This window comes from Hoplias malabaricus, chromosome 4 (genome assembly GCF_029633855.1).
Source record: "Hoplias malabaricus isolate fHopMal1 chromosome 4, fHopMal1.hap1, whole genome shotgun sequence".
NCBI lineage: Eukaryota > Metazoa > Chordata > Actinopteri > Characiformes > Erythrinidae > Hoplias > Hoplias malabaricus.
The window spans coordinates 17,382,809-17,404,782 of record NC_089803.1 but is presented as its reverse complement, the minus strand read 5'-3'; the positions used below and the strand labels follow the sequence as shown (position 1 = coordinate 17,404,782).

The following is a 21,974-nucleotide window of genomic DNA, read 5'->3' as shown; positions in this document are numbered from 1 at the left end:
TTTTTCTAGGAGCAAGTTTATGTGATCTTGATTTAGTATCGAATTGCAAGCTCAATCATATTAAAGTGAATGAAATATTCCTGTAAAGTGAACCCAGTTTAGTAGAGTACCAGCCAGACACGCCTGGAGTCTCATGTTTTTAACTTTATACTGGAGGTCGGCCTCAGAGATGTTCTGAATCTGTTTAGCACCTCTTTTTTTTAACTCTAGCGCACCTCTACAAACTGGAATTAAAAACCCAACATTTGAATCGTCATCTTGTGTTTTGGGAACACGATGAAGTGACCCTTCTCCCCCACGAGTAAAGAGAGAGACTGCAGTTTCAAATGAAGGAAAGGCATATCCCTGTACGCTTCCCTAGACGTTATTGAACAATGTGCTTGAATGCATTTTGGCCTTACAATCAGTCTGTTTTTAAAAACCACACCCATTTGATGCAATGTGAAACATCCCACCACCACTTTTCTCTTTGTTTTTTTTTTTTGTTTTGTTTTGGTTACTTTTTCTTTTTAATCCTTTGGACTTTCGCTGTGACAGTCTTTGTTATGTTGCTTTTCTTGTCTCCTGTATATTCTTCCAGAAACAAAAACATGTTTTTTTCTTTAGTCTCCTCATATTTATGGACCTCGTAGAAACCTTTTTTTCACTCCTCTACTTGTTTTTTTTACTCTTTCATTGTGGCTGTGTTTGTGTGATGTTAGTTGCTGTGCTCCAGCCTCCTCCTTTGCCCTCACCCCATTGACGCCGTGAAGGGAAACGAAACACAGTTCAGATGTTCTGGAGAAATCTGAGCAAAAATATCTGCTGCCATTTTAGAAGACTCATGAACTGTACTGTACCCCTTTGTGTATATTAAATATTATAAGTAAAATTTTACAGTAGAAACAGTGCCCCCACGTGACCGGATCTTCTCCTTCTTCTGACCTGGTGTTGTGTGTTGTGAGAAAGCTTTGAACTTTCGATGGATGTCAGTGTAAACAGGTTTAATTCTACATCATTTTGGAGCATTCCTATTGGTCCGCTCATCATGTAACTTTCACAGTGTGAAGGACAGCGGCAGGTCCACAAAAGCGCTGATATACGTTTGCTATATTTGGGTTGGTAATTGGGCCAAATTAATATTTCCATTTCTGATCACAGGCTAATCACAGGCCAACTAATATACACACACACTCTCCTTCAGAGCACAGCCTCAGTCTGTTGAGATCTGTTCACTCACACACACAACTGGCCAGCTTTTTTTCCACGTACAGTCACAGTGCTCTTAAGCACCTTAATGGTCAATTGCTTGTAGAGTTGGGGTAATATCCATGTTTGTGGTGTTATGGCCTTTATCAGCAAGGCTGTTATCATAAATACTATCTCACCAACCTCATGCCTCCACTTACTGGCCACTTACGCTAACCCAGTGCCCGTCGTCCAGACTTTATTTAGGTAACAGGCCATTCACAGTACAACAGTGACACTTGGTTGTGTGTGTGTGTGTGTGTTTGCACATGCATGCTGTGTTACAGGTGGATCAGACAACATTGTGGCTGGAGGTTTTACTCATGTCAGGGTCAGTGGTAGGTCTACAACCAAAGAATATGCAGAGACCAGCTGTGTATTCAGACACTGACCACTGAAGAAAGACTAGCAGAATGACTCACAGAAACTGCATCAACAGATGAGACACTGTCTCTGACTCCTCCCTACAAATAAAGAGTTCAAGTGGCCAGTGAGTGGACACTGAATGCAGACGTTTAGACGCCATTTTTTTTTATTTTGTACCTGATGTGTTGTTGATTATCAAAGAGGAAAATCAGTACGTATCCCTTACAGAGAAACAGAACAAAGCACAATATTAATTTGCTCGATTTAACACAGGGGAGATTAAGACCCAATATAAAATATAAAAACAATAATAGTGAATGGTAAACAAGTGGAAACTGCCGTACATGGAGCTACACATTGTGTGGCCAAATTAAAAATGGCACGCATTGTTCATATTTCCACTCCACTGAACATACAAGGGCTAGAGATTAGACCATCAGTTGCTCTACATAACTTGTTAGCCCCCTTTCACCCTGTTTTTTAGTGTCAAACCCTGACAGGACAGATGGTTTGGGCGGTGGACCATTCTCAGTGCTGCAGTGACACTGAGGTGGTGGTGTGTTAATGTGTGTTCCCACAGTAAGACTGGATCAGACACAGCAGTGCTGCTGGAATTTTTAAAGCCCTCAGTGTCACAGCTGGACTGAGAATAGTCCACCAAGTAAATATATATATATATAGTCAAGACCAACACAAACTGCAGCAACGGATCTGAGCTACTGTCCCTGATTTAGTGATTTTACATCTTCACTAAGGTAGGTGTGTTAGAACCCAGTGTTTTAAAGCTCCAGGAGTACTGCTGTGTCTGATCCACTCTTACTAACTCTACACCACCGCGTCAGTGTCACTGCATTTGTTTACAATCACCCACCACTCATACGATACCTGATTTCTGGGGGTCCTGGCTGTGGAAAGCCAGTGTGAGAGGGGGTGTAAATGTATGCAGAGCAACAGAAGGACTACAGTCTGTGATTGCATTAGTACAAAGTGCTCCAGTACGGTCACTGGCGCTGATAAAACGGACAATGAGTGTATGAACGAGGAGGTGGCTTTAATGTTATGGCTGGTCGGTGTAGTCATCTCCCAGCTCATAGAGGGCGCCATCCGTAACCAGCCTTCATTCCACGGACGGATTGTTGCTACAGCAGGCAAGTATACATTGTGGTTTATTTCATTTTTCGCTCTCAGACACTTTATTAAAATAGACTTTTTGTGTTTTATCTGGTGGTTGACAGCCGTATCTAATAGACACGGTGGGTAACTGTCATTTAAAGCGAGGAGTTGGTTAATAAAAGCGCAGAAATGCCGAGTTGTACGTCCTGCTCTGGTTGCAGTTGGCCTTGTAGCCGTCGTTAACGTTAGCACTGCTGTGTTTGTTGTTGGTCCTTGAGACTCTCCTGGATATAGATCATTTTAGCCTGTTTTAATCTCGGATATTCTGTTCTTTCCGTGGGAAATAATGTCTGTTTTAAGGGCCGTGTATGGAGTCGCGTCTCGCTGATTTTAATCCCGTTTCGTGCCTGTTTACTCTTTATTGTTAAACAAGAAAGCGACCGGAGTTAACGGTTACGTTAAATTTATATGAACACAGTTCAAATTAACGGTCGCTTTCCGCTGTCCGTTTGTCGGCGGTGGTCATATGTTTTAATATCACAGTGTTTTCCACAGGCACCACGGTGTAATTTAGAGCTGTATCGATTCAGTGAAGTCATTTCGGTTCGATACGGTGCGGCGTTTTCTCAATTCGACATATTTGTTTTTTTATGTAAATACGTTATTCCCCTGTGTAGATATTCTGGTCATAAAAGACATTAAAAACCATCTCCTTGTTTCTACACTCATTGTCCATTTTGTTTATTGTTCTGTCTACTTTGTCAGCCCCTTTTCTCTCTGGATTTATAGAAGAGAGAGACACAGGACCACAACAGAATTTATGTTATTAGGGTGGCAGGTCATTCTCAGTGTGGATCAGACACAGCAGTGCTACTGGAGTTTTTAAACACTACCCACTCAGTATCTACTCTGTTAGACACTCCTGCCTCTGACATCCACTTTAGATGTAAATTTAGATGTATCTAAAGTCTCTTGGCCGTCCTCTAATCCTTCATCAGTGGTTATCACTCTGTGAATGGCACCAGCTTAGTCCACATTCTGTTTATCAGACCTAAAGATAGTGGAAGCTGACAGCTGTATAAAAAATCGACTGTGGTGTTTAGTTGTGATTCTTCTGTGTTTGTTCTCCAGGGGTCGGTGGTGCTCCTGCTGAGTGTGTGTGTATATGAGAGAGAGACAGTGTGAGTGTGTGTGTGTGTGTGAGAGTGAGTGTGTGAGTAGTTTGACTCTACATAATGGAGCAGTGTGCCTGTGTAGAGCGAGAGTTGGAGAAAGTGTTGCACAGGTTTGTAACATATGGCCATCAGTCCGAGGAGCGCCTGGACGAGCTGCTGCGGAATGTGTGTGAACTCCGCAGCCAGCTTGTCACATTTGGTAAGTGAAATAAAATGTCTTAAACTAATTAAGATGTATTCGCAGGTATTGGTGGAAACAATGATCTGCATATGAAAGAATTATTACGGTCATTACTGTAGTTTAGGAACACAGTTTGAAGAATACCTGTTAAAAAACAGTCCTTTAGCGGAAAAATGTTAATAATTCCTACCCTTAATCCACACTGAAATACTGACGGACAAACACAGCTGTTTACTCCTACATACAGATACACTACAAGTACATTTAGATATACTGTGTTCCTGCCTCTCTCACTTTATGCAGTGAGTTTTGTATATCGTGACTGGTTCTTTTAACATCAAAACTCTCAATTAAATAAATAAACATAGTTTGGATGCTTTTAGTTGTAGTTAGTAGAGTTAAATCAATTACTGCAATGCGTTAATGTCTAAGAAAAGACAAACTGTATCATTACCAAAGGTTTTATTTGATAAATGAATTAGACTTAATGTTTTACACACTTTTTCAGAGTGTGTCATGTTGGTTTTGTACTGTCACCTAGAGTAGTGTGTACTTGTTTTTTGTCATCGGTCATGGTTAAGTCAGTTTATTGTTCACTTGATTTACATAAAATGAACATTTGACACTGACACACTGTACCACACACCATTGGAGAGCAAGAAAATGTTTTAAATATAATTCATTCATTCATTCATTATCTGTAACCGCTTATCCAGTTCAGGGTTGCAGTGGGTCCAGAGCCTACCTGGAATCATTGGGCGCAAGGCGGGAACACACCCTGGAGGGGGCGCCAGTCCTTCACAGGGCAACACACACACACACACATTCACTCACACCTACGGACACTTTTGAGTCGCCAATCCACCTACTAACGTGTGTTTTTGGACTGTGGGAGGAAACCCACGCAGACACAGGGAGAACACACCACACTCCTCACAGACAGTCACCCGGAGCGGGAATCGAACCCACAACCTCCAGGCCGCTGGAGCTGTGTGACTGCGACACCTACCTGCTGAGCCAGCGTGCCGCCTGTTTGAATTATAATGTGTCATTAAATTAAACACTAATATCCAAATTTATATTAATGTTTAATTAAATGACAAACTATATTTCAAATATGTATGCCCTCAGTACACCACTTCACAAACAATACAACTTACACACCAGAGAACCCAAATAAATTACACAATAGGGAGTTTATTACGCCGTAGTTCATTTTAAAACAGACTGAGGATAAATGCAGCTTTCCACAGACGGCTGTAAAAGAGTGATGCTCTGTATTTTTAATTGCCATGCAATATTTAAAATAAATCCATATGGCCTTAAAATTTCAAATTAGTAATAGTGGTGGAGTGGGAGTATTTGTTTGTTTGCAGATGTACTGCAGAGTTTGTGAGGATCAGTTTAGTGTGTTTACTCATACTGAAGAAGCAAGATTTAAAAAATGAATAAATAAAATAAGGAAGGCAATAAAAGCTTTGTTGTTTTGTTTGTGGTTTAAAAAAATTAAAAAATTAAAAAATGGGAAATTGTCATGTTATGTTTTCAGCATTTCATGACCTCTTGAACTTCTTGCCCACTCACCAGCTTGCATCTGATTACGTAACTCTAGCTTTGTTTTACACAGATGATTCATGCTGCTGTTTGAACAGCGGAGCATGGGTTTCAGCTCTTGAAGCGTGTGTTATATTTTGTTTTGGTTTTTCCTCTCAGGTGTGCAAGACGCAGACTTGTCCGTGCTTTCTCAGACGATAGCGCAGTGCTGTAAGGAAATCAAAGAAACGGTGCAGGTGCTCGCTTCTCGCCACAAGGACATCCATGGCAGTGTCTCCAAAGTTGGCAAAGCTATCGACCGTGTGAGTGGCAGGGAGATGGTTACGATTGTTAAAGATGCTGTGGACTTTATTAGGAACAGATATTCTGCTCCTAAGAAATAAAATGACAGTTTTCTACAGCATGGTACCTACTCTATTCTACTTGGCTCTGTTTGGCTATTTTGAATTTCTCTTAGGCAAATTTATTACCACTTTCTTAGTGCCTGTAGTTCCAAATGAGGCGAATAGGGACTAAATGTGACGTGTGAACCTTGCGGCGCCCCGGATAGACTTGTCGGTCACTACAGAATTCAGGCATCCAGCTCAAAATAGCAATCTGTAAAATATCCAAGCTACAGTAAAGATCACAGTTGTTTATATCTGGCTCACAAGGGCAACTAAAATTACACAATGGTCTTTTGAAGAGTTGTTGGTCTTTTGGAGCAACAAGGAACTAAATAAACACTATTGCTCTGAACTCATGCATGTAGCTGAGTTCAGTCTTAAACACTAGCAAAAAAACACATAACACGATGCTAAAATAGCACAAACGGAAACACAATGTATAACAAATAGAATATATATTGTATATGTGATATTTACAATGACACAAACACCAGTGAACTTCAGGATGGCCTTATGTCCACAATAATAACGTTGTAGTCTCTAAAGCAGTTGTACCTATTAGTGAAGGTGTTTGGCAATGTCACCAGTAGATATCCGCAGGGGAAAGTTGCTTTACGAAACGAACCAGGTACCAAAAAGCAAGTGGAGCTGAGTAGAGTAGGTGCCATATACTGCAAAAATCACCAAAAAAACAAAGCAATTTCAATCCCCTCCCAAATCCAGAGTAGCATTCAAACAGTAACAAATATGACCTAATGATATTCAGGGCTGCATTCGCTTCATGGCACCTGGAAAATAAACCCCCGTCAAATCTCAGACATCAGATGTGCCTTGACCTCGTTTGTGGTAAAGAAGAAATGACCGAGTTCATCACCTCTGCTGTAGTAGTGACTTTGTAAATGTGACTGTAAAGTTGTTGTGCTGTGCAGAACTTTGATGCGGAGGTGAGTGCCGTGGTTGCTGAGACTGTGTGGGACTCACCTGAGAAACAGAGGAACCTCAGTGAGACAATCGTGGAGCACCTGTACCGCCAGGGCATGCTGAGCGTGGCTGAAGACCTCTGTCAGGTAGGCTTTTATATTCAAATAATTCTCAAATGTATAAATAAAGGACGGTATTAGCCTGTGCCCATGCAGCCTGAATTATTGTTGGGTGGAGGTAAGGCATCTCCCGCCTGTCACTGTTGGGCAGAAATCTCGTATTATGAAAAAAGTAACTGTCAGAGAAGGAAGCAGTTACATTCATAAGGTCAATGTAAGGGAATTTGAATTCTTTTTCTCTTGGTTCTGTCGGCATATATTGCTCTTTATAATAATTCTAGTAAGTTGAAGTCTGTGTTTACCTTTTCCAGAGGATTGCAGATGCACATCTTGACTCTTTTCTTTGTCTTCCTACACTGCAGGAGTCTGGGGTGGTTATCGACATGAGCATGAAGCAGCCGTTTCTGGAGCTCAACCGCATTCTTGAAGCATTAAGGATGCAGGACCTCCGGCCAGCCTTAGAGTATGGGGATCTCTAGAGTTATCTTCTTCAGCTTCACACACTTTTTTGCAAAACTATTATCACTGGCTGCCACTTAGCTCTCGTCTGCTGCAGGGGCATCCAAACACAAAGCTGTGTGGCTTTAAAATAGTACTTACTGGTTGACATCTTGTATCGCCTGTATATTAGTGTGTTTGGTATCATGTTGTTGTTGTTGTGTTTTTTGTGCTGCTTATTTTAAGGTGGGCTGTGACGAACCGACAGAGGCTGCTGGATCTGAACAGCAGTCTGGAGTTCAAACTCCATAGGCTTTACTTCATCAGCCTGCTCAATGGAGGAGTGGACAACCAGCTTGAGGCGCTGCATTACGCTCGGCATTTTCAGCCTTTTGCCGCACAGCACCAGAGAGGTGAGACCAAGACAGGTGAAGATTACCTCAGAGATTCTCAGCCGCTGGCCTGGGGACACACCGCAAGTCTGTATTACTTTAGTTGATCAGTTTGCTTTATAGCTGGAAACCCCCCAAACGTGTCTTGTCATATGTCTGCAGTCTCTCAAGCACAGTTTAAATCTAACCCTGGTTCAGATTCTGCGACCCATGCGTAAAATAGCTCAGCAGGTATTCAGCAATAGAGCCTCTGTCTATTGAAAACCAAAGTAGTAAAGATCTGTTTGCAGTCAGTTGTGGGACTATGTCTGTGTGGAAAGCAGCTGTGAGCAGTGCACGCTTAATGGCAGGCCAAAGACTGCAGTAAATATCAGCTGCTTTGGCTTTCCCTGATTAGTGCTCTGTATTCTTTGTTGTAATGGTCACATAATCCTTTCTGGGCTGATGTTTTCAGTAGGTTGTTTTAGGGATGGGCGGCATCCTCACTTTTTCATACTGTCATACCGCCTCAAAATGTCACGGTGTACGTTATTACCCTGGGTGGGGTGTGCACGCTGTCTGTGCTGAGTCTTATCTGTGAGCACAAAGTCGAGTGAAGGGTTTTGAGTGTTTGTGCTGTGCAGTTTAGCTCAGCACAGCGACACACTTGTTGACAATAAAAACATGTTTCTGAGAGAGCACATTCCACCGATGCTGGAGGAACAGAAAAGATTGAAGACGAGCTCTACCATTTTTCCACTGAACCGAGGCTCCGATAACACACAATTAGAGATAAAGCCTCATAGCTGTGAGCTCACAGCCGAGTCAAGCGTCTTCCTGTTTCCATCTTCCTTCCTCTCTCCTTTAACCCAAACTCAGTGCTTAACTCGACTGGGCTGCTTACATGTTTTTTATTTATTTATTTTTCTTTTCCCCCCTCAGCAGTCTGTGAACTACTACAGCGCCCCCTCCCTGTGGCTCTCTTAAATGCACATGAATGAACTGTTTGGCCGTGGACATGGGGCAGAAACCTGACACACCCCACACACGTAGGGGTGGGCGATATGGCCCTAAAATAATATCACGACATTTCATGTATTTTGGCGATATGAAAAAACACTGAAAATAATTGTATTGTTTTAAGAACACGTTATTATAACAAAATAAATGTTATATCAGTGTAATTATATTAAATTGGTAATATTTAATTAAAATTATATTACATTTTATTATGGTACAAACCTAACAATTTCAAACATTCAGAAGAAACAGCAAATAAATATGTTAACGTTTGCTTATAAACAGCCGTAACTTACCAAGATTCTGATATTGTATAAAAAATATTTAGAATATTGATATTTTGTATATTTATATGTATGCTGTATTATCATTATGTAAACAAGTCAGTGTGTGTGTGTGTATAATATATATATATATACACACACACACATACATACAGGCACATCATTAATGCCACCCTCATTTTGAAGTACTGTCCCCATTTTTTTTAAATACAGCGATGTACAGTATTATAGTTATATCCCCTAACCCTAAGTTGGACTGAGTTGAGGAGCCTGTATAGTGCTAGTTTAGACAATATTTTGGAGGTGATGCTTGTTATAGTGAGTGATTTTTAACAGAACTGTAAGATTAGTGTGTTCTCCCTGTGTCTGCGTGGGTTTCCTCCAGGTGCTCCAGTTTTCTCCCACGGTAGGTGGTAAGTGTTTCTCCCAAAAACACGTCGGTAGGTGGATTGGCTGCTCAAAACTGTCCATAGGTGTGTGTGTGTATCTGTGTGTCGCTCTGCAAAGGACTGGTGCCCCCTCCATGGTCCTGCCTTTCGCCCAGAGATTCCAAGTGGGCTCCGGACCCAGCATGACCCTGAACTGGATAAGTGCTTACAGACAATAAATAAATAAATGTAAATAAATAAATGATTAGCTGTTATCGAGGCAGTATAAGAACTTTCTTTAACTTAAGAATGCTAAAGAAATCTCAAAGAATTACTGAAACCCACAGTAGTTTAGCAGTGGGTTTGACCACACTACCAAGGTGCTCCACAATGGCAAACACCCACGGGACTGAGGAAAATATGATACTTGCATCTCACAGACTACACTATTTAAAGTCAGCATTCCCATTCCACTTTAAATGGTGTGGCAGGTACATACTGGTTTCTGCTGCACCACGGAATATGGGACAGGAAAGCTGGGGAATGAAAAGCTGACTTCTGCCTGGTGCCGTCGTAAGAAGTGAGAGTTGTTTTAAACAGTTGTGTTGGTGCTGTGGCTGTGCGCTGGTGATGGATTTAAAACAACAACGACGAGACGTCCTGAGTGCAGGCAGCAGCTTGCAAGCCATTTTTGCCTGCTGTTTTTCAGTCAAATCCTTGCATTCTTCTCTTTCTTGAACAACTTTCGCTACTTGATACACTCACCTCCTGGTTTATCAGTTGAAATGATTTTGAGAGACTTTCAAATGCCACAGGCATTTGAATCAGTTCATAGAGCTCCCTGTGTATAAAACCACTTTCTTCCCCCAATTTGCAGTTCACACAGTGACATGACATCATCTGCAAACCACCTAATGATCCTGCTCTTGGCTTAGCAGCTGTAGAACGTGCTTGTCTCTGCTAACAAGCCTTTAGGGCTTTTCAAATGTAATTCAGTTAGCAGATAGCACAGCTGCCAGAACAGCTGGGGCCAAATATTCCTTTGAGTCCTCAGTTGTTCAGGGCCAGAGGTGTGTCGATACTCAAAGAACAACTATAGAAAAAGCTGTATGTCATATGTATGTTATATGCTGATTTTCCAGTCTGTTAGTCTGATTTCTACATTTTGTCTTGTGTTTCTGTGTAGATATTCAGGTTTTAATGGGCAGCCTTGTTTACCTGCGTAATGGCATCGAAAACTCACCCTACCGAAGCCTGTTAGAGACCAATCAATGGGCAGAAATCTGCAACATCTTCACCCGGGATGCCTGTGCCCTGCTGGGCCTGTCTGTGGAGTCTCCGCTCAGTGTCAGGTCAGTGAGAGGTTTTACAGGTTTTCTTACAGAGTGAGTTTTGTCCACACAGGGAAGGCTTGTGGAGCAGGGTTTAATTTCACCAGATGAGCTCAGCTGCTAGAAGAAGAGCATTTTTAAATGTGCAAGATCAATTAACAACCAATAACTATTGGTTATTTTTTCACAGTTGGACACAGGTTAAATTATTTGAATATACAGGAGGTCCTCGGGTTACGTCAGTTCCGAGTTACGATGTTTCGTGGTTATGACACATCTCCCATTTACTGTATAAAGCCTTGTTTCGACTTAAGTGGTTTTTTGCGTCGTAAACGTCTTAACGCAAACGGTAGCACGGCGGAAGAATACACGGTTACGTGGCTCGGGACCGAGAAGGATAGGTGTTAGGATAGGATAAGTGCTTACAGTATCTTTACGTTACGTTATTCACGTACATTATGTATGCATGTTCCGACTTCCGAAAATCGGTTTACGATGCGACATAGGAACGGATCAAAGTCGTAAGTCGAGGACCCACTGTATATATTTAAATAGGACAGGAGTTGGTGTGTTTAAGTTTGTTTGTTTATTTATTTATTTATTATTATTATTTAATTTCCTGTACAGTGTTCCACAGATTCCTTGTCACAGACTTTAGTCTTAGCAGGTTGTTTAGGATGTCTACTTTGTACATGACACCACCAATTTTGTTAAAGAAGAAACACTTTTTCATGTCATCAGATGCTTCCATTTGAGTGCATTTGGGATGTAACTGTGGCAGTATTGTAAGGTCTGCTTTCAAGGTCTACTTGCCTCTTCTTGCCATCATGGAAACATCACAAGTTATCAGCCAAGTCTTCAGAAAAATAATTGTGGACATCTTTGGGAGCTATTTCCAGACACCTGAAGGAACCACGTTCATCTGTTCAAATGATCATATGGAGGTTTATACGCCATGGATCCATGCAGCCATTGTACAGTTCAGCAGGGAGGTGTGCTCTGTGTTTTACAGATGAACATACTTTAGTTTGAAATGTACAGCAGAAAAAAAAAGCTTGTGAAGATGCTGAAGGACACGGGTACAGATATGTCTCTTTAGACATGACCCGAGATGCATCTCAGCAAGAAAGATTCCACTGCTCCAAAACCACCATAAAAACCAGGTCACGGTTTACAACTGGACACAGCGGCAAAGATCTTACTTTTTAGGGGAAATGTCCTCTGGTCTGATGAAATAATAATGGAACTCCTTGGCCATAATCACCATTCGTGCTTGTGGAAGAAAAAAGGAGGCTTGCAAGCCAAAAATCCATCCGTGAGGCATGGGGGTGGTAGTACCCTGTTGTGGGGTGCTTTGCTGCAGAAGAGACTGGTGCATTTCACAAAATTGATATGATGAAGGAGTCATACAAACCTGACCCTAATGCATCAGTTCTGTCAGGAAAAATGGACTAAGATTTCAGCAACTTGTGATAATTTTGTGGAAGGCGACCTGAAACGTTTGACAGTTAAATAGTTTAAAGGCAGCGCTACCAAACACTGACCACTTGTCTGTAAACGTCAGCTGGGAATATGATGAAAGGATGTTTGGATGGATAGATGGATTCTATCAAATCCTCATGGCAATGCCTCTAATGGGAAGGCCTCCTACAAGATCAGAGTCTGTTACTGCTGCCAGGGTGGAGGCCAACAAGGCATTTAAATAATTATAGATGAAATGCTGGATGAACAAAACTCCTGCGCACTGTATCAGTTACTTAACACTTTCCCCTTGTGTAATGGGTTTACAATATGAAAGCTGCTGGGCTTTGTGTGTTTCATTCTAATTTGCTGATCTCTTCATCAGAGGAATGGCCAGCAGGGATGTAGAGTCCAGAGCAGTAGGCTTTAGCTGGTTATATCACATGACCCACTCCTCCGCTTGTGTCCAGACACATGTAAACAGTGCTGCCTACTACACTGTGTATTTTCATTTCTGAACCTGACTGCTGAGATGGGATTTTTTTTCTCCTTTGCTTTGCTCAGCCACATGTGGCCATGAGGCATGTGTTGTTGTGTGCTCTGTTTGAGGGGCGTCACGAGGCACTGTGTTAGTGTCTGGTTTGTTTTTTAATCCAGCGGTAGTGAGTGTATACAGTTTGAAATGGTAAGATTTAGCTTGGGTGGTTGAATGATCCTGTTTGTAGTGGAGAGGGGATGAGACGGCAGATCAGTCCACTGAACTATGTGGACGATTTGTTCCAGCTCTGAAGAGTGATCATATGCCAACATTGCTCAACTCCAGGATCAAACACTGGCGCTCATATACAACCTTGTCTGTGTCCAGAGCGAGTCGGAAACACAACTGTCAGTGGCTACATCCAACTAAGCACTGAGTCTGAGCACACACTCGTATCACAATGCATCTCATATTGTGCACCCCTACTAAAATCTTAGCAAGTCATTTTGAATCTACTCGTCATACCCTTGTTATATTTACATTTGCACTTACGTTCAAGGCGTTTAGTCAGAGTTTGTTTTCTAGCTGCTACAAATGGGTTAGAGTCTAAAACACCCCTGAGCTCAGACGCTGACAGAACTGGGCCAGTGCTTACACCTAGAAAGAAAAATGGAGAATTTAATGCGGTATAAGTGCAACACCAAGCCATACCTAGTCAAGGTTTATACCTGTGAGTCTATACACATAGATAGGAGATGGAATTAAGTGCAGAATAAGTGCAAAAACAGTGCATTTAAATAAATAAAAAAACACTTGGTGCTCATTTAAGTAGTTTAGAAAGAAATGGGTCTTCTGTCTGGGTTTGAAAAACACGAGAGCTGCTGTTGGGGTTGTTAAAAGAATATTCTTAGTTTGAGTTGTTTTTTAAAATGTGTGTGTGCGCACTTTTTTCTCCTCCTACAGTTTTGCATCTGGCTGCATGGCGCTGCCTGTACTGATGAACATTAAGCAGGTGATCGAGCAGAGGCAGTGCAGTGGTGTGTGGACACACAAAGACGAGCTGCCTGTGAGTCAAACACACACACACTCCCACACACTAAAGTGATTCTGAACAGAAGTCCTGCGTAACATTGAATGTTAAACCCTGTAGATAGAGGTCGTATTAACAGATGTTTCTGTCACATTTGAATAAACACCCATTTATAATAAGGGAAATCAAGTACTACAAGGTTCAGAGAGACATTGACTGACACCCAAGCTGTAAGGGTGAAAGTAGCTGTGAAAGTAAATGTGGTGAAATAACTGACAGTAATGATATGATGAGAAGGAGGGGGGGGGGGGTGCCTAATGACTGACAGTCTGTATTTATTTATTTACTTACTTAAGACAAACACCACAATAACAACAAAAACGAACAATCAATCAAATTTGGCAGTGACAAAATTAAAGACCTATGTGCTTCCCCAACTTCCTGACTACATATAAAACGGCAGTCACTCCCTACACCCGGCTCTATTTACACAGTGTTACAATAAGTGCAACTGGCAAACGGATCAAAAGGAAGAGGCAAGAATCTGCCTTGAGGAAAGGGTTAACATGTACATTGTATAACACACAGCAAAAGAAGCACACGAGTAAACAACACGAAGAGAGGAGTTCTCTCCTGAGTTTGGAGAACCAAAGCACGGCATAGGGGAGTGATGGGAAAACAGGGTGGAGGTACTGATGAAACACAGAGCGGAACACACTGAAACGGAACTGTAACGAGGCAGACAGACGGACAGAGCACTTACCAAACCACTGTAGTAAAGCAATGGCGATTTAGAATGATTCTGGAACATGCTGAACTAAAGGGTTATCCCAAAGAAATTGGACCAGTGCAGCTTCTTCACTCCAGAGAGTGCAGTGCCTCTGTTCCACAGAGCTCCTCTCAGTACTCAACATCACAACTCAACACCAGGACCTGACCTTGTTAATGTTTTTGTGGCAGAATGCCATCATATCCTCAGAAAACTGTTCCAACGTTTAGTCTGAAGTCTTTCCTGGAGGTAGAAGCTGTTAATGTTACAGTTGGTTTAACAACAAAATGTTGGAAGAGCAGGCGTCTGCACATTTTTGGGCCTGTTGTGCATCAGTGGCTTGGGACATGTGTTCATTTTCAGTTAGTGACTGGAGGTCCTGCTAATCCACAAATTAAACATCTGATAACAGTTTCCCGCACACACTGCAGACCCTTTAATTAGAGCCAGGAATGCAACCTCTGTGTCTCTCTCACTTTCCCTTCTCTTGCCTTTTCTCTGGTCACTCTGTATTTGGATGTGCTCCAGGCTCTGGAGTCGCCTTTAGAAGACTGCTGAGCAAGCACAGTGCCTTTGGAGAATAACAATGCTACCCTGTCATGTATTATGAAAACAGAAAATCTATTTTTGGCTTTGTTCTATATCTCAGCTGCAGTATGACTGGATTATGAACGGCAAAACATGCAAAAGTGCTTTCACTCAAGAATCCCCATTCATAGTGGGGTCCTCTCTGACGAGGCGTTTCTGGAAATCATTCATCACTCCACTCATAACATTAAAACTCTTTTCTATTTGAATAATGTTAGGACCTTCATACATTATTCCTCCACTAATGATTTTTATTTTGACTTTTGGAGCGATGTTAAGTGTGGTAGAGAAGGGCAAATTTAAGATTCAAACAGCTCTTTTCTGTAGTTGCCCCCATTTTATAGATATTTTTTTAAGCCCCACCCAAAACACATGTATATGTCTTCTGCTTTCAGACTCCTCTGTAGTTCATACAAACAGCCTCTTCTTATTGAACAAAGAATGTATTAATTTGACTATAAAGATGATTCGGCATTTCAAAGTGACATCTTTGTATTAATTCCACTGCAAAAGGTCCCCATCCCCCACTTTGGGAGACACTGCATTAATGACTCAATAATGGTTTTTGACTGTGTTGGGATGGGAGGGGAAGGGGGGGTCTGGCAGGTTTAAATCCTGTCAAAACACACAATGCTTTATTTATTAAAGCTGCATAAAAGTAAGCACAGATTTGACCGCACTAAATGACGTATTGGCTCTTCATCTGATTTGTGAAACATTTACAGTATGGAAACAAACAGAGATTTTAACGCAGTTGATGAATCAGCTTCACTGCCAGTGAGTGCACTGCTCCACACTGTTTTCCAACTTGTTCCAAAATGTTAAAAATCACGAGTGGAGAAAACAAAAACCCAAAGTAAACAGTGTGTCTGATTGGTTGGAGTAGGTTGCACGATGCGATGCTGTTGTGCGTTTGTGTTCCTAAAGGTTATTGTAGTTTATTACAGGCTGTTGCTCAATCTACTGTGTTTCTGAGGACTTTTGGGGTGCTATCAGTAACATAAAGGCACAGTGTAATGTCGTTCAACAGAACACGAGGGACGTGCTGCCAGTGTTTATATCAGAGCACTTCTTTAAAAACCTTTCATCTTAAATATTACATTAAAATTGAATTTAAATCCAATTTAAACTAAACTTAAAATGTGTTTTTATGTTAAATTGTTCCTCTCAAACTTGTACGCAGTTCTACCAGACAGAAGTTACAGGTGCATCTCAGTAAATTAGAATATCATCAGAAAGTTCTTTTATTTCAGGAATTCATATTCATATATAGCTTCATTACAAACAGAGTGATCTATTTCAAGTGTTTATTTCTTTTAATGTTGATGATTATGTCTTACAGCCAATGAAAACCCAAAAGTCACTTTGGGCAGCATTAATGTACTGCATTTTTGTGTCCAGATTGAGATTGACCTGGGAAAAAAGTGCTGGTATCACTCTGTGTTTGCGTGTCCTATCCTGAGGCAGCAGACATCAGAGAGTAACCCGCCCATGAAGCTCATCTGTGGGCATGTGATCTCAAGAGATGCCCTCAACAAACTCACCAACGCTGGGAAGTAGGTGCCATTTGTTGCCGTTAAAGGAGGTGGGGGGGTCTTTCATTCTGTTTTTGTGGTCTCCATGTTTAAATGAATGTAAATTCATTAATTGACGTCATGTTGAGCATCTTTGGATTGGTTTAGTCCTCACCCTCAAGCAGAATCTGAAGCTATTGTGCTAAAAGTCGATTATCGACCAGGATCCACTCGCAAACCTTTGAGCTTCCCGTCTCCACTTGCTTCTTTGGTTTTTCACAATGTGATCAGGTTTCACGCCTTTTGCTTCCAGACTCCACTGACATTTATTTTAAACATTGTGAGTCATTCAAAACTGCATTAAATGTCAGATCAAGTAACGTTCACTTTAAAAGACTGGTATTCAAACTAAAAGGCTTTGGGGATGACTGACGGTTTACTTTCTGTAAAAAGACGCAGTAGAAAAAAAGCTACAAATGAGCTTCAGTTGATGATGATGACTCTCTTCCGTCCCCAGGCTGAAGTGCCCGTACTGTCCAATGGAGCAAAACCCTTCGGACGCTAAGCAGATCTACTTCTGACTTCTGGAGGAGAGCGGTTTAAAGCAGCGGTGGCTCTGCAGAGTCGGAGGCTCGCTGGAGTGGAGAGGCTGAGTTGGAATGGTCCACGTTGACGGGCTTGCCGAGGCCCCTGTGTGGCGGCTCAAACCCATGGAGCCCTCCCACACCCCAAACCCCCCCTCCCCCCCACACCCAAGCTTTTAGTTGGCCGAGGCCGGTGGTCATGACGACACACGCACCCGTAGATCCGAGTCAGTAAGTCAAACCGTCACGAGGACGAACTTCTACGGATCATTTGTTCATAAGCGCTCGTTTGAGACCAACCCGCGGGCTTTTCTAAGTGTACGTGTGTTTCTTTCTCCTCATTAATTTTCTTTTCTTTTTAAGTCCTTTTCTCCCCCCACCCACCTGACGACTAGGAGAGTGGGCCGTATGCTTGTGAACAGGTGTGAGTGTGTGACCTCTTGCATAGTATGTTTCCACAGTTGCTTATTTCCAGATATTTAAACAACTATATATAGGGGCATTCTGCCTGTGTACATGACAGAAGTGGCTTTTCAATTTCAATGAGTATATTCACAGAGGATTTATATTGAATAAGGCCATGACTTATTGGTGGAGGGGTTGTTGGTGGAGTTTTGTGCCTGTTGTAAACAGGACGTCACTTGTAACCGAATGACGACGCTCTTCCTGATTGTGTTTAATAATAAAAGTGTGATTGGACTTGATTATTTTATTTTATTTTTATTATTATTTCAATTATGATGTTGTTGTTTTTTATTAATTAACTATCAGTGTGAAAAATCTTTAGAGGTGTGCAGTTTAATTTCAATGAATGGATTACCTCTGAGGTTGTCTGATTCCTCAAGTGAAAGCTACGCGTCTTGCTTCGTGTATATATTTAAGAAATATTTAAACAGGACTGAAAAACGTACTGCTGTGAAATGTAACTTTAATTTCCCATCCAGTAGTAAGTTCAGTATGTTCCAAGAGGTGCTTGTCGGAAAGGCTTCGGCTGATCATCGTTTCTGTGACGTAATACAGTCCTTCCTTCCATCGACACCTGTCCACTTTTGGTTTTTCAGTATTTCACAGACAAACAGCATCAACATCCACCTTCAGGGAAAGTTCATAACCGTAACTCTTTAGACGAATGTGATGAGGTAGAGGACGATGATGTTGTATAGTTGTGTTTTTGCTTAGTTCTCTCCTTGTTTGAATGAGTGATCCGTGCTCAAATCCTCTCTGACCCTCGGTCCTGGTTTGACTCCCATTTACACAAGCAGCAGCAGTGAGACACAGCACTGGGCGAGCTCTTTACGAAGAGAATATTTTAAATCTGACGACACTGTACTTACATTCTTAATTTAAACGTTTTGAACAGCTCAGACCTGAGAGTTTGGGAGGAACCTGCAAAACATGAGCGACAGCGGCCTGCTTTACACTTGCCATTAAAAGGCATCCAGCATCTGGATGTAGTTCGCGTACGTACGTAGGTCATGCTTTTTGTGACCAGAATGCCTTTGGATATCGCTTTTGTGAGGCAGTGGAGTGTTATGTTGTGATGGAATCTGAGTGGTGCATGTACATGTCCAGTCTGAAGTCACAAGCTCAGCCTCTAATTGTAGCTGTGTAATCAAATGCAGACTTTGCCCGCTAAGAAGTTTTTTGCTGCCTCTGAAGAAGCGTAACGCCTTTTGAAATCAACCTTGGCTATGATTTTTAATCCATATCATGTCTTTTGACTCGCCCCTTGTTATGAATGTGAAGCAGAAACGGAATACATCTTTGTTTTCCTTAAAACGCATGGAGTGTCCTGCAATTCCTGTACGTTTTTGTAAAAAGACATAAACACAACGTGACCTGGGTCCATGTCCAGTGCCAGAGTAGACTCCATTTAAATATATAATTAATAACTTTTTGAGAAAATGATTTGATCTGTACGTGGATGCTGGAGCTGTATTAGAAAACGGAGAGCTCCTTGTTTAGATCACATACATAGTGCAGTTTCTGCAGTGCTGAGCCCAGAGTGACAGAGGCGCTTAGCTGTCTGTTACAAATTAGTGGAGCATCCCAATGATTTTAAAGTAAAATCTCATTATTAGTTTTAAGGCCGAGGCCCTAAGGACAGTGTGACGTCCACAGTTTGTCCCGTATACTCTTGACCCTGAGTATCAGCTGATACAGACCTAGCAGTGCTCTGTTTGAAACTCTTAGGCTGGGGCTCCCAAGCGGTGCACGGGTATAAGCAATGGTCCTATCATTGAGAGCACAGTCGCCCTCCCACTCTGGGTGGGTAGGTTGGTCTCCTCCTCTTCTATCACCTGTTGTGACAGATCTGTGTAGTTGCCACTCTCTTCTGTTGTGTTGTGAGGGGTGTTTTTTCATAGCACCATCTCCTCTGCTGCAGTAAGAGTCTCAAGTATTTGTTACATCATGCAGAGGTTCTGTAAGCATCTGATGGCGCACTGCCCCGAAAACATGAGCAAGGTCCGGTATTGCGGTTGTATGATTAGTTTTATAAATGCCTCTCTAACTCTTCCTGGAGGTATTACTCCGTCACTCCCAGAGAACATGGTTCCATTGCACTGCACTGTGATGCAGCGGGGCTTTGTTCTCCTCGAGTTGTTATAGAGTATGATGACCTCCAGTGTTCCATATGATTTTAATGTTATTCTGTGGTGTGTCTGCAGACTTTTGGACATAAAGTCCAGCTGTGTACCATCTGCTTTGAATGTGGGCCTCATGTAAATTGGGAAGAGAACATGAAATATTTGGTTTTTTTTGTAGCCCTCAGGGTAAATGTCTCCATGCTTTTAGACACAGCGCCAGTGCTGTGCTTGTTTCCGTGTTGACTCCCTTTTTAAAAGTGTGTGGTTCGAAAAAGGGAAATGCGTGAGCCCCTGCTGTATTTTTATTTTATTTTATTTTATTTTTCTAAGTGGCTGTTGATTCTGCTTGGTGATGGAGAATGTACCAGCGTATCTAAAAAATAATGTATCATTTATAGGCTTATTCACCTTCCTTTAATTCCAAATGCAGCAGTTAACCTCTGACAACAGCCAGACACATCAGTCCTGTGTCACCTGGGTGTACACCCGAGAGCTTGTGTGCTGTAGATGTCATTTTACCCTCCCTAGACAATCGTTTGATGCCTCCCCAAGCACTAGGTAGAGAAATGGAGAGCCCTCACTGTGGCCGTCTGAGCTCCTCGTTCTGAATCTGTTTTCCCCGACTCAGTTTCTTGAAGCAATGCAGGTGGGTCCTGTAGTTATCTTGCTCCTAAATGTCCGCAGCTACTTCACAGTCCAGTGTTGTTTTCTCTGCTCTCTCTATAGCTTTGTTCACACTTGTTAGAATCAAATTGGCTTTGTTTCTTTAATCTGATTTCAAGAGTGAATCCCCCCCCCCCCCCCCCCCCACACACACACACACACACACACACACACACACATACACACAGCAGCCACAGCTCAGTTCAGTGAGGAGCAGAAGCTTGGAATTTTTTCACTTTGTTTTCTTTTTTTTCTCTGTTCTTATATTCTTTGTTTTTATTTCTCTGCATTTGTTGTGTCTTTGTCTCTCAGTTTAACCTTGTCTTTGTGTACTTTTCATAAACGCGGGTCCAGTGCTGTGACTGGAGAGACTCAGACATGGGCACAGGGCTACTCTAAGATATCTGCACTATACGTCAAGTTGCAGCACAATCAGAATGAACCCCATTATCACAAGTTTGGGCAGATCATAAAACACTGACTCGGTGGTCTTGGTTTTTTCAGTGCTCTGGATCCCCACATTAATGTGAACACATTTAACATGTGGCCCCTTTTTAAGTGTTTAATCCAGCACCTGGATTAGTGTGGTATTCCACAAATTAGCCAGCTAACTTGAGCCCAATAGGAATCTCCCTCAACACTGTTTTTATTGGACAGACCTTCCCTGTGGGCCTAAGATACCTGACTGAACCGAGAAATACGGCTTTGTGGGATACCCCTCTGATTTAACGACTGTACCCACCCCCTGATCGATGTACCACTGCGCTGGTTGGGATTCTTGGTGGACCTCTAGTGGTGAGACCGGTGAACTACAACAATAGACAGGCGCTCCAGCGAAACTGCCTAAGGCACCTTTTAAAGATGTTACACTGCAGAAGTGTATACGGGGCTAATAAGCGCATCTTTATTTACTGTAGTACAGCATCGATGAGTGTTTAGTTCATGACTCGCTCACCTTTCGCGTACCTCTCCACCGTGAAAAGTGGTGTCTCGTGGCTCAGCGACCAGACTCTTGAGTCGCCTGGTTTCTCTTACCACCACTGTGAACAGTTCGGAGATTAGGGCCCAGTTCCTGCCTGCGTTGCTCCAACAAAGGTGTGAGTCATGGCCTTTGGCTTCATTTTTATTATTTCTTTTTAATTATTATTATTTTTTATTTTTTTGCGATTATGAAATCTTCATTTCCTGCGACTTCAATTGTAAATAATTATCTTCTATCATTACAGTATGTTTATTATACTTGCATCTAGAAATAAAACAAAAAACAATATGTTTATACTCGGTTTCAGTGTTTTGTATAATGTCTCACAATGGGGTGATCATTATTAATTACAGACTGTAGCTCATCATACTGTGTTTAGCCCCTTTTCCCTCTGTTCTTCAGTGCTCAGGACCCCCAGGATGTTGGAAACACTGGAGAATGTGGTTCATGTCCTGATTAAGCT

General features: G+C 42.0%; 1 protein-coding gene across 1 annotated transcript; it reads left to right on the top strand.

The window, feature by feature from the left end:
• The first annotated feature begins 2,608 nt into the window (after nucleotides 1–2,608).
• On the top strand, nucleotides 2,609–20,656 carry rmnd5b (required for meiotic nuclear division 5 homolog B). The gene is made up of 10 exons (XM_066669589.1): nucleotides 2,609–2,741; nucleotides 3,838–4,080; nucleotides 5,776–5,918; nucleotides 6,932–7,069; nucleotides 7,405–7,505; nucleotides 7,727–7,893; nucleotides 10,710–10,875; nucleotides 13,757–13,859; nucleotides 16,582–16,736; nucleotides 17,212–20,656. Exons 2-10 carry the CDS (start codon nucleotides 3,942–3,944, stop codon nucleotides 17,273–17,275), a joined length of 1,176 nt encoding a protein of 391 aa, XP_066525686.1. The 5' UTR covers nucleotides 2,609–2,741; nucleotides 3,838–3,941; the 3' UTR covers nucleotides 17,276–20,656.
• The last annotated feature ends 1,318 nt before the right edge of the window (nucleotides 20,657–21,974 follow it).

Bases quoted from the DNA above. Each gene is read 5' to 3' on its own strand.
- rmnd5b (XM_066669589.1), top strand. From the start codon at position 3,942: ATGGAGCAGTGTGCCTGTGTAGAGCGAGAGTTGGAGAAAGTGTTGCAC. The intron at 7,894-10,709 runs GTGAGACCAAGA...GTTTCTGTGTAG, and splicing joins TGCCGCACAGCACCAGAGAG to ATATTCAGGTTTTAATGGGC. The intron at 13,860-16,581 runs GTGAGTCAAACA...TTTTGTGTCCAG, and splicing joins CACACAAAGACGAGCTGCCT to ATTGAGATTGACCTGGGAAA.